Raw genomic sequence first — 13703 nt, 5'->3', positions numbered from 1 at the left:
GCCTTTTTGCTAAACACCCAAATAATAAATGATGACACACTCATTAATAATTATTTTTCACTCACTCTCCATCCACTATTCCTGTCTACTGAAACGCAAGTAATTTCAAATGGCTGGCAATTTGGATGGGTGAGTGCATGGAGAATGAGGGAAAAAAAAGGGTGCGGAATGGAAAGTCTGACAAGAGTAAGAAAATTTTCTTCATTTTTTTTTCTCCGTATACACGACTTGTTCACTTTTTCATTTTTATCCCATTTCAGTTTCAAAAAGTCTTTGTTTCTCCTTCATGGGTGTTATTTCAACCTTTCAGCATTGGAGAAATACTGTGTGTGTGTGTGTAGTATAGAGTTTATAATTAAATGGTACGAAAAATTATGAATGATGCCTTTGTGTATAAGAAAATAGGCATAACAGTTGAAGGGAAGAAAAGAGAGTCAAGTCAAAATGAAGTTTCCGTATTAAATAGTATTTCTCATATGTACATACATGTACATATTAAATCTATTTTTTTCTTCATATCGTAAAAATGAAATAAAAAATAATTAAATATTTAAATAATTTTACTTACGGTTAAATGTAGAAAATTCAGGGAGGGTAAAGCTAAATCTTATCATTATCACATTCCTATGGACACTGCTGTGGCTGCTTATCGCACTCAATAGGAAGTTTAAGTTCATAAACTCGGGTCATTTTAATCAGTCCATTCATTAGGAAATACAAAAATACGTGTTGTACGTGTATATATAGATTTTTTTTCGTTTATTACTCAAATTTACATTTTTTTTGTACGATACATCCATACCTACATATATAATTCATCTAACTGCATATTATACTTTTCTTGTCATTCGACACAATGTGGGCGCTTTGCAGATCCCATTGAATCCATCCATTAATCAAATTAATTGAGTGGTGAATGGAGCCAAGAGAAAATTATCTTTAATAGTCCCATGGGTAATATTTGAGAATGCCAATGCAATACTAGCCAAAAATATCATGAGACTACCATATTCTTATTGGGTATATAGCACCAAGTATCGTCATTGGGGTATTATTTGCCTTACTACTCTCGGAAGTTCATCGCGATATGACAAATTTTTACATATAAAAGGATAAAATCTCTTGTATTTTGTACTTCCTTCCTCTTTTACAGAGTGATACCCCCACAGAAAAAAAGCAGAGTAAAAGTAGTAACAAATGGCTCATAAAATACAAGAACAATGCAAAAATTTTCATGTTGTATTTAGAATTTATTTGTTTTATTTGGCACATTTTGCAATTTAACCCTAAAAGATTCCCATCCACAAAATGGCAAATGCCCACGCACATTTGCTTCCACCATATAGTGTACGGAGATGAGGACGACAATTGTCATAATAGTATCATATTTATGCTGATATACACTGGGTTGGATGAGATAAAAGCCAAATTTTTTTTTGTTAATAATGTCCAATTTATATGAAATATTGCTGCACTAAGTGGTACAGAGAGAATATAAAGTAGAATTGAGAGACAATTGTAATTTTTTGGCATCCAATCTTTATTGTACATATATGTACGTATAATATCCTTAATACATTCCTTTCAGCAGAATATTATATGTAGGTTTATTAGTACATTTTTTTTCTTCTTCTTTGCTCCCGAAACAATTACAACATCTTCGCCAATTGGCCATTTGGCCAAGATATTCTATATATTTTTCAAAGAATTTTCTTCTGCACTTAATATGTACCTAATATATAAATATAGTTTACTTCTTCCATGGAGGACACATCCATATTACATAAATAAAATTAAAGCAATTGAAAATATTAATAAGGAGGTAGTTACAATTATTATTGCTATTATGGTGATTGGATTGGATAAATTTTCTTTTTCTTCATTCAATGAAATTTCCTGATATGCTATTTTCTCTCCCCTTTTTCGGATAGTTGTAGTAGCACACAACCCTCGCATAAAATCACAGTTGAAGCATTTTGTACTCAAGTTAATGGATTACTTTTATTTATTGCATATCTCACAGTGCATTTTGCTTTAACTATATTGAGCTACTATTTGACATAAGAGGGTGAATCAAATTCACGCTGAGAGGAGGAGAAGCGAGGTGGTTCACGAGAAACTTGAAATATTCCATAAAGAAAATCAAAATTATATCATAACTGCAACTCATACATAACAAAAGCCCCATGAGTTTGGTATATAAAGAATATACATTTTACCCTAAAGTAAATTTAGGTTTTTTTGTTGTTGTTATTGTCACCCTCCTCCTACATATTTCATCCTTTTCTCTTCCTGTACAAAAGACACCCACAGTGTATGGAGAAAATGGAAAACTCCGCAACTTTTTTTTTTGGGTGCTATATGAGAAATTTTTCCCTATACCACATAGTTGCTACTTCCGCTGACAATCTTTGGGAAATGCGAAATTTATCAAAACTAATTGATGCTGCAGAAGAAGGAAAAATCTCATATGAATCTTAATAGTGTTGCCCTCCCTTGTTTCCACTAAATTACTCCAAACTACTCCATATGGTACTTCTATACATAATTATATTGAAATCATGAAGAGAAATCTTTTATCAAAATGTAATTTATCTCTGGAGCACACAAGACAGTCCTCCCGGTGGGGTGGTGAAATCTTATTCTCTGCTGGGTATGTTTAGCAATAAATGGACAATTAAGAATTTGTTCATATTGTAGGAAAAATATCCCTCAATGGAGGTTGAAAATTTGTGGATATGGAGGTTATTGTCGCACACGCCTTGAATATCTTGTCCATTTTACTATACGATAAAATTACTTATGCAACATTCACATTTTTTTTTCCTCCATGGGCACAATGTTTCGGGGGATGGTCTTGATGGGGATTTTCGAGGGATAGTTTTCCATTTATCACCCAATTCGTGTGTTAGAAATGTGTCTTTTGCTTCGTTTCGTGGCAATCACATACGAGTTTTCGTTGTCAGTGTTTTTTTTGCACCATCTCTCTCACTGAATGCTAACGTTTGCAGAAAAGAAAAGGCAAAAGACCGTGGAAAATCCCTTTTCTTCACTCACCCACACACAACCTTTGGACATTGCTACACCGCCCCCATTTTAAAATGCGATACGAGATTTCTCAAGTGAAGAAATCCTTCTACCACGAAAATCCTTCAAATGGGTTAAATGTTCTTCATATGTTTTGCGCTTTAGCTTCAAGTTTTTAACATACGAAAAAGTAGCTGCAAAATGGATCTCATGGGCTGTGTGTGGATACAGAGTGTGAGATTTGGTTTAGAGGGTATTATATGGGGAGTGTGAAGACGATGTCATTGTCTTTCATCTTTGACAAAATTCAAACATTCTGCTGTAGTTGGTATAGCATGGCAAAATGATAGAAATCTCCTTAACAACTGATTTCTTTTTTTTTGTGCTTTTACAACACCCGCATGAGGAAAAGGAACAAAAATCTGCATTTAGGATGAAATTTTATTTGAAAGGGGGTTGGATTGTATATATGGGATTGTTCCCCAAAAAATCTTGTCTTGTGTCAGACGTGTGAAGAGTTTGTGGTTTTCCTCAAATTTTTTTTCCTATGACAAAAGGGATCGTATAATATCCAACAAAATATATAAGATTGGTAATCCCAAATCAATGTTGATTGTACATGTAACACTGACAGGTTGATTTGAAGTGACATGGAAAATGTAAACTTAACATTTCCGCTCTAATACGAAATTTTCTAAATTGAACATCTTACAAATTTGTATATATAAAAAAAATTACAGCCTAAAAATCTTTAAAAAAAAATATAACAATAGTGCTGCAAATTTTAGCTATTCTCACGGGTACTGATGACGATTTACAATAGACTCAAAAACTGTGGGAAGGTGGGAGAAAACAATTTCCTTTTAAAGACTGAAAATTGAAAATATTCAGTGTAGAGTTGTATATTTTTTGCAACCATTCATTTGCATGCGTAAAAGGTTTCGAAATATTTCAAAAATCTTCTGAAAAAAAAAGTTTAAAACAACACATACACCATTTGGATCACCTTTGTGCACATTTATTACATACATACCTATATACAATATTATACATATACGATAGCTCTGTCGGTCTGTGCCGTAAAAACAATTCCCATCAAACGGAAACCCCATACTTTTCCCTGCAGGAAAAGTTTTGTTGAAGAAAAAGGACACCCAAGGAAGCACACACAGCAAGTCACATAAAATCCTTCACATCAATTCCCACCCAACATCCGTGGCACATGGAAGAAATCTCAGTTTCTAGAAACACTCAAGCATCTCGCTCTTATCTTCCGGCCATTCTCATTCTCAGCACAATGGGCGGGTGGTGGGACGGAAAGTTGTTCCTGTATGGGATATCTCCACAAAGGGTATCCCTTCGTGCACCTTATCCTTATCTACCACGCCAGGGAGACATATACACAAAGAACCCCAAGTCAGGGAAAAAAAACATATAAGAAAGTATGGAGTGAGACAAAATTTAACGATTATTATTATCTTATTGTTTTTTTGCCCCCTCCGTGTCCGCCCAAAAAAAAAACCGAAACATCAACTTGGAGCACTGAAACAGTGTATCAGTGAGTGGAACAGTGTAATCTCATCGTGAATGTGATTCACAACTTCCTTCCAGACATGATGCTTTTCCCTTTGAAGAAATTCCCCCCGGAAATACGACACAGAGCACACCGCAAAACCACGTTTTAAATTAACCGCCCATTGTTCTCATCGTTGTCACACTCTTATTTTCCGCGAATGGGGATTGGCTGTGAAGTCATAAAGTGTGGTGATACACCAATTATTGCCATAACTTGCGGTACGTATTTTGCACTTAATTGTAAGACATACAATTTTCACATTTTCTCCTCATACTCTTCATCAGTACAATTTTTGGGGTGCCACAAGAGCGGAAAATGTTTGCAATTCAATGAAATTTATCAAAGGGGCTATGCATAAAATGTTTAAATGTGTTATTACGTGACAATACGGCGATACTTTTCTCTGAATTATTTGTTAATTTACAAGTCTATGTTATGTTTTAAATCTCTCAATTAAGTATCCATTAAAAAATAATCAGTTTTAATTAAAAATACAAACTCGGTTTTATATAAGCTTTTTTTATCATATCAGTCAAACGTTAAGAAGAAGACGTAGGTATAAGCAACTTACTATTCTGTACAGATTTATTCTCTGAATCACTTGCAAAATTTTACTTCTTTTATGATGATCATCTTGCATTGTTGCCAAAATTGCGCTTTACTAATTTAGGTCCTAATTTTTTGCAATAATTTGCCCCTTTTGTAAATTTCCTTCAGAAATTACCAATGTTCTCCCAACTGGTGGATAAACAACAATAAAAGATAGGTTTTCCAAAGAGGCACAGAAACCACAAACATACTCATGAAAATACTTGAATGTTTTTCCACACATATATGGGAAAATGTATGATGTGGTTTTTCTCATGCTTGTACGGGTGAAAGGGGGGATAAGGGTATGGTTTTCTTTCCCTTTTATAGTCAAAGGGGGAAGATGCCACGAATCGCGAGGAAGAATTTCCATCACCTTTTCCACATGTTTTCCAAATTGTAGCACTTGTGTGTGAATTTAGCACGCTGAACCCCCGGCTTTCCCGAGCACCCCCCCCCCCACATTTTCGAGGGGGTGTTTGATGTGTGTATGTGGGGGACAGGGTTTGGGGACGGAAGCGACACTAAAGTTGAGTTGAGCGTGTGAGGCAACCTGTTGATTGTGTTTTCCAATACGATTTCAAGCTCGATCAATTCCAATTTTTTTCTTCCTCAAACTCCCCTCAACACAAATCCCATGAGTTGTGTGGAAAATTGTGTGATTTTCAGTGCTATATATGTGGCAATGTATGTGAATGTGTAAATAGCGAAATTTCCTTCCGGTAATGATATTTGCAACAAATATCTCCCTGTAAAAAACTCTCTAAAAAAAGAAGAAAAAGAATAAAACATTACAGTATACAAGAAATGCAATAGAATTCTTTTGGCTTTCGGATTTAATACAGCTTACCTAGAAAATTTATCTTTTAACTTATCTTTGATTCAAAAGAGTTTGGACTATGTTCATTCCTTTCAATATACCTATACGCTACCTCTGAAGAGCATCTGTAAATATAATTTTCTTTTACTCATTTTGACATGTTTGTTCAAATGTGAGAAAATCCATTTAAAGAATTCCGGTGAAATCCTATTGGAACCATAAACTTCTTGAGGGGGTGTTTCTTAAAGCAATTTGTGTACCTGGTACAGTTTTTTCTCTCACTCTCTCACACGCACATTTTACTGTTTTCTCTCCAACTAAAGGATTTTTGTAAAATGCCCTGATCTCAGCGAACATATGGTGAACAAATGTGGGAGCTCCGAAATGTCTTTCATTCAGGTTTTGTTGTGTACATACCACAGAAGATAGTATGTATGTTCTCTTCGGTGTTTGAAGCATCTTTCAGGGTCGTAAATAAAATGTATAGGTACGTTTTTTTTCCCTTGCACACGCAGTAAAAGGTGCTGGGATTTTAATGCTAATTTCTTCTTGAAGTACCTTTTTCTGCTTAAGAAATCCAATTATACAAGGTTTCTGGAGACTTAAATATATTTTTTTCTTTTTTGAAGCACAAAACGCCATGGCGTTTAAGAACTTTAGGACTGCACTGGATGTTGTTTATGGTGATGGTGGAGATTTTTGGTGGATGTTAGAGGTGTGTGGGTTCGTTGTAAAATTACAGCGCCAAGAACTTTCCATAACCATCATTGTGCATGTAACTTCCTTTGTGAATCTCATGGGAAAAGTCATGAATTTTCGTAAATGGATTGCTTGGCATTTTTCGAAGCAATTGAGCCAGCACAAATTTGTGGGACATGTGCATTGAATGTATTTTAACGTAGTCACAGAAAATCTCAGCACCATATGCGTTCACAGGAGGGATAAATTGTGCCAGGCAGAATGAACCCAGGGTGTGCACATTGAGGTGAGAGTCGATTTTCGTGCAATTGATGCAGATTTCTACCCTCTTCTCTTTTTCTCATATATGGATTTTATTCCCATATACATGTGTATATATATTATTTCCCCCTAGGGTAAAAAAAAGGCCTGCGGCAGCTCACGGTTTTCACCAAAATCCGTTGAGGTGGGAGAGTCTGCAGCACTCGCGTGGAAAAGCAATCATTAGGAGCCTTGCCATTGTTTCCTCTTTGGCTCTGGCCATTTCATTCATTCTCTTCCATCAACCCTCCTAAAGATGAGCGGGATCAGCTGTGTGTATTTTGCCACGCGACTCTCCCTTCATCCACAACAGCAACCCCTCGTGAAAATTTCCTTGCTGCACCTTGCCACCGTAGTGAAAACCCTCTTTGGTCTCTGATTCACTCTCTCTCACCTCAGCATCCCTCTGTGAGACATACTATCCCCTAACATCCCCTAACCCCTGATGAGGGGTTCTAATCCGACTGGATGAACAATTGAACAAATGGCATTTAAATTTTAAATCGACACACGGTGGTCTAGTTTGAGAATGGTGAGTTTTTTTTACCTCGCAAAAATGTGCGTGAAAATAGAGGGTTAGATATCTATAGGGTTGCATTTTGCTGTTAGCAATTGGTACTGTAAAAGATTTCATTGAAATATTTCATTTGTGAAACTTTCAATTAAAAATATGCTAAGAGTATTTAACTTTTTTTTTTACTTTGTAACTACCAACAAAATCTAGAATTTATGTAGCGCTAAAGTTTTATCTTTATTTGTTAATTTATAATTTAAAGCACAATTTTATTTTATTCTAATTGCAAGATATATGAAACATTTAATCTGAATTATTCAATAATATATGAATATACAACAAAAAAATTTCAACTGTTATAGATGAACGATTTAATATATAAATCATAAATAAAATTATTAGGATTTTGCTTATACAATGAGGAATGAATTAATTTGAATTTTTCTTGGGAATATTTCTTTGAAATTTAACACCCTCACATGTGATTAATCAGGGAGAAACTTGTGGATAGGGTAGATAGGGTAGTGCAAAAGTGGATATAAAGGTGACCCTTTGTTCATTCCTATTCCTTTTAACTCGCTTTTCTATACCAACAAATTGGATACGATGCTATTCCTCTTTCTCTATTCATCTGCTCTGCAGAATCACTGTTTGATCATACAGGGTGAATCGAAAAAAAAAAGAAAATATATATATTAATGTAACAGAAAGAAAAACTTTACGCATATATTTCTATAAAATTTACATACGTACATTAGGTACATACCTACCATTTGTTAAATTGTGAATAAATTAAATTCCGCACATTTTGAAAGATGAGTTGCCGCTCACTCAGAGTGGACTATCTTATCAGTTTTGTGCATATTACGTGGTTTATTTATTGCTCTCTCTTCTCTGTGTATTTGTTATTCAAAGTGAACACAAATGATAAAAAGGTGGCTGTAAACAATTTAAAGTCCTCTACAGCTCAAAGTTCAACCTATTAGTAAATTAATCTCTTTTATTCTCCTGCTTCTTTTTTTTTGTTCTTCAACTCTTTCGTACCAAAGGTACGTAGCAATCTCTCGCCATTACTCTTCAACAAAAATCTATAAATAACAGTTGATTGTTAATAGTGAAGCCAAAAAAAAAGTTGGTTGTTAGATATCTATCAATTATCTCTCTCTTGTGGTTTTCTCAAATTGCTTCTGATAAATCTGTTCAACGTGGCTTTTGAAATTATATATTGTGAGAGAGGAATTCCCAACCAGAGAGTTAGAATTTCCCCATGGTGGGGAAAGTCTTTGGGGGATTTTTGTGGTGAATTATCGTTATGAAGCACAATTTCATTCTCCCCCATTTGGATGCTTGATGATCTTATTTTTGAGTTAGAGAAGCCGGAATATTCATAAAAAAGATTTCTCTATAAAAGAACATTGTTGGAAAATTCTTAATCTTTTTTGGGGTTTGCCAAATGGAAATTGAGAGTAGGAAAAACGTAATTGTATATGTATATGTACATTGGATGCTAGCCGCACACCTGCACTTGCGCATCGATGTCTCACTTGGTGAGAAGACTCATTGACACATACAACTAAAAGCTTTTCTCTCTCTCTCTCTCTTGCTGAAGTATTCTCTCACACGCGGGCACCCACTCTGTAAATTTTATTCTCCACCCAATCGCCTTACAGGAGGCAGGGCCGAATCAGAGGTTTCATGCTGTACACACCGTACTAACCATACGTTACTGATGAGAAGAGAGCGTTTGTGGTGAATATTTTCTTACTCACGAAAAATCCCAACATCATGGGGAGAGTAAAAGAGAACAAATACATATAGCTTGCATTGACTAGTCAACGAGCCCCCGGGCAATGGTATTAATTTTTATTTTTTTTAACAAAAAATGTTTAGCGATTCGGTTAAATAAAAATTAAAGCTAAAAATTAGTTTTGAACACTAGAACAATATTTGATCATTTCATATATAATCTTTGTAATTTTGTCTGATTCTTTCTAATTATGAAACTAATTTTAAAATAAATTTTAATTTTCAGTTAATTTAAATATTATTTAACTCTCAGAATTGAATTAAGGATTCTTTTTGCAACTATTTGTTTTATTAGATCAAAGTTCTAAAAAATGCAAACATACACTCACAACTTATATAGATATACCTCTCTATAAATGAATTGGGAGAGCGAGAGAAATGCGAAAGGTTGTGTGGGAAGTCACCCTATGCCGGAGAGAGATTCAATTGTGTGTACCAAAAGGCAGAGCGAATAGCAAAGTGTGTGGTGATGAAAATTCTGTGAGAAAATATTGCGTTTCGTACCTTTCCCAAACGGTTTTGGGTATTTTCAAATAGTAGCGACTCAAACGTCGCGGCGTTAACACGTTATTTTTCTATTGTCTCCCGGATGTTACATCAAAATTAATTTCTTTAATATAAAATATAAATAAAAAAAATTCACGCGCCGTGAATTATATTTAAAAAAAAATCTTTTGTCAATTTAACCGGTATTTTTTCAACGAAATTAAACTTGCCAGTGACAAAGACATTATCGGATGTGTGTAAAAAGTATATAATGAAATTTTACGAGTGATTTCTGAACACCTCATATAAAATTCTCTTTTGTGATTTCTTACATCGTTCTCAAAAAGAATTTTTTTTTGATTAATAAACCTCCGTTGAATTAATTAAATTATAGTTCTTTATTAGTTAATAAAATCAAACTTTAAGTTCCTAAAAGATTTTCCGATTTTGTCCCTAAAAGTGATGAGGTCAAAGAGAAAATCTAAATAGGAAAGATATCCCATGAGATACGCCGCAGACAAGTCAAATGGGATGAAGGGAAAAAAATAAGAAATGTTGGTGAAAATTTTGAGAGATTGTACCCATTTGTCGTCGGGAAATAACAACGAAGATTTGTGATAAGAATCATTAAAAGAGAAAAACGATAGACTTTCTTTGTGAATAAGAAAGACATTGAAGTTGTAAGTGAAGATGATGAAGAGCAAAGTCTTAAAATTGGTGCGCAATTAAAAGAAGAGATTTTAGCAAGAAAAGAAAAGAAGTCTCGTGTGGTCTAAGAAAATTCAGCGCGAAGGTGTGAAATGGCAATTCACAATGATTCCTACGTAAAAAAATATTTCTAAAAACTTTCTTAAAGAAAAACACTAAAAATACGAACCGAAGAAAATAATTTTTAATTCATAAATAAATTTATTAAATATATGTGGCAGTGCTTACGGTGATTGTTAGTTTGTGCAAAACAACAAAGGATTTCAAATGTTGTCTTGCCTAGTTCCACGCTTTGCCTCCGAAGACAAAATAATGCCATCTTCGAGTCCATTTGCATTGCAGTGTATGTTAATCAATTTTATTTATCCTAATATTTTTTTTGTAATGTCTCAGATATTCTTTGCATGCATTCTTTGGGGGTTTATATGTATGTGGAAATAAGATCAAACTCTTTTGGATGCAAGAGGTAGAATGAAGATGGGAAAAAAAGGTTAGAGACTGTGTCTCCTGCAGAGGAAATTAAATTGTCGTGCTTCTCCAGGAGAATGGCAGATGACGAAAGTAAAGTGAGAGAGTCTTAAAAACATTTACCCCACACCTCGATATATGATTCACGTTTTTCCACTTTGACTTCCATACATAGTGGAGTTTGAAACATCTCTAAAAATACTCGCCATCTTGGGTGAGGTACATTTTGTGTGAGATGCTGGAATGAAAAAGAAAAAAAAAGAAAGAATAACTTGGGTAGACCAATAAAAAATGAAACTCTGTGGTAGATACAAAGAAGAAGGAAAAAAAAAGCAGCAGAGAAGAGGTCTAAAATGGTGCTGTTGGGAACACAACTTCTTCCAAATCAGCAACGTGCGAGACATTTTGTTCCAATTTTTTCTTCTTTATTTTTCCTCCTCAACGTCTATATAATTTTGGCAAAATTGTCTTCATTGGATCTTTTTCTTATTTTTACTTCTTTCTTTCTTTCAACCACGATTCCCTCAATATACGAAAAAATGGTAATTTTTTGTTCTTCTTCCCCGCAGCAGCAACATCCTTCGAAAATGTCTTCGTTTTTTTTATTTCTTTAAGCGATCTTTCTGAGCGTTTTGGATCATCAGCATGTCGAAATTGCAACATAAAGATATGTAACAAATGGTTCAACGAGGGGGAAGTCAAAGAGCATTGGTGTTTCGCGTTTTGCACAAATTTTGTATTATTATGCCTCTCTTTGGGTTCTCTTTTTCACACCAAAAAGTGACATCATCCACCCAATTCGTGCAATAAAGCCCAACACACACATATTTGATGACAAAATTACAAATGACTCATCATTATTCTCATCACAATTGATGCTACGCGATTAAATGCAATTAAAAGCAGCACAGCAAGGAAGGATAACTTATCCAAATGTACATTGCATGCGGGACAAATTTACCTCTTCTTTTAGTGGCGGATGAGAGCCTACAACGCATGGTTACCACCTTTTATCTCTCTATTAATAAACCCCCTTCTGGCACACACACTCAACAGCATCGGCGTTAAATGCCACTATGAGCAAAAAGGAAACTAAAAAGACTTTTAATTTAGAGTAAATTGTGCAATTTGGAAGCTGTGCGATGGGTGAGATGAGTTTTGAGGTGATGTGAGGGGCTTGTGAGTTGCGAGAGGATGGAGATCACATCCAAATCCATTGTGGTCAGGTTGATATGGCCGTGCTCTCCTTTCGCTATACCACGGCACCAGTTTCAAAATTAATTGTGAACCATTGTGAATGTTGTAAGTGGTTTTGTTGGGTATTTTAAATTTTCATCATTCAAATTGTTAAGCGCGCGGCACCCGGTGGGGTATTCAGGTGTGCAAAAATGGCTTTTTCATCAAAATATCACGCACAATCGGATACAATATCGCTTTGAAATGATTCCTCATTTTGTTTTCGCTATACTACACGTTCTTCAGTAACACTTGTGGTGTTTTGCAGTTCTTTCTCACACTCTCTATTGTTCGCAACATTTTTAGTTCTTTCTCTCTCTCTATATATATTCAACTTCAATTCTGCCAATGAATGTCATAAAAGGCGCCGTTGCTCTTTTTTTATTTCCTATTAACTTCTTCAGTAAATTCAGCAAACTTTCAATTTGGTACAAGAGAAAACATTAATTTATGTGAGGAGATTCTCCCCACAGTATACGAGCATTCTTGGGCAATTCAGACACTTCAAGACTAATTTATGGGCGGCCAAAAATTACTTGGGTGTTTTTAATCATCTCTCAACTGACAATACTTGAGCTCTCTAAAACATGCGATGCTTGTTGGACTTTACAAGTTAATCTCGTTTAGATGTTTGAAAATTAAAAGAAAAAATTAATTTCACAATACTATAACCAACTTCTTATATCGATTTGAAAAATCAACTATTTTTTTTACCTACCACAAATTAATACAATAGAATAAAAAAGTTTTGATATACATATATTTTTTCGTAATAAACTAATAAGAAATAATTTGATGAGTCTACTTAAAACGAAAGTGAGCATTCAACAAAATTCCTACCATATCAAATAAATTTAAAAAAAACAATCAGTTAAAAATCATACAACTGTTTTCTCTTTTTTTTTCAATAATACATATTTTTCTATAATTTTTTTCATATTTCAATCCTGTATAATGGAATTTTTTTTTCAAAATTACTCAAGACTTTTATTTCCAAATATCTATTTAAAAAAAACTTCCAAGTAGTAGATATTTGCCATTTTTAATGCACACCAAATATATATTTATTTTATGTAGAATTTAAAGCCCCTAACTTTTCTCAATGCACAAAAAATATCATTTCGCATTGAATGTTCATTTATTTGAGCAAGAGGTGAACTTTGTTGCACTAAAAGCCAATGCAGCTCGCCATCCGAGGTACTGGCATATTGAATTGTTTACAATTTTCAGTTTATGAAATTTACTGCTTAATAATTGTATCCGATATTGTGTATCGTATACGTACATGAACATAGTGCGAAGAAGGATCGATAGGAGAGACAATGTAAAGTGATAAATTGGCAAATAAAGTGAAGAGTGGAGGAGAAAATTTCATTGGCAGAGGCATTATACGATGGCGATGCTACAATATTGGAGGTTTGGGGATAAACTTTCTACGTTCAACATATTTTTGTTCGTCCTTCCGCAATTGAGAG

General features: G+C 34.3%; 1 protein-coding gene across 2 annotated transcripts in view; it reads left to right on the top strand.

The window, feature by feature from the left end:
- LOC129786768 (zinc finger protein 1) overlaps positions 1–13703 on the top strand; it is a 63193-nt gene that overhangs the window by 29264 nt on the left and 20226 nt on the right. Inside the window, exons 1-2 of one of the 2 annotated variants that reach the window (XM_055821990.1) lie at positions 9835–10080; positions 10277–10867. The exons of the other annotated variant lie outside the window; for it this stretch is intronic. Coding sequence (XP_055677965.1) covers positions 10792–10867 — 76 coding nt within the window. The 5' untranslated portion in view covers positions 9835–10080; positions 10277–10791. Of the gene's footprint in view, positions 1–9834; positions 10081–10276; positions 10868–13703 lie in introns of those variants that run through there. 2 annotated transcript variants of the gene reach the window in all.

Source organism: Lutzomyia longipalpis, chromosome 1, assembly GCF_024334085.1.
Source record: "Lutzomyia longipalpis isolate SR_M1_2022 chromosome 1, ASM2433408v1".
In the NCBI taxonomy this organism is placed as follows: domain Eukaryota; kingdom Metazoa; phylum Arthropoda; class Insecta; order Diptera; family Psychodidae; genus Lutzomyia; species Lutzomyia longipalpis.
The sequence above is the reverse complement of the archived record's forward strand: the minus strand, read 5'-3'. Positions and strand labels throughout refer to the sequence as shown.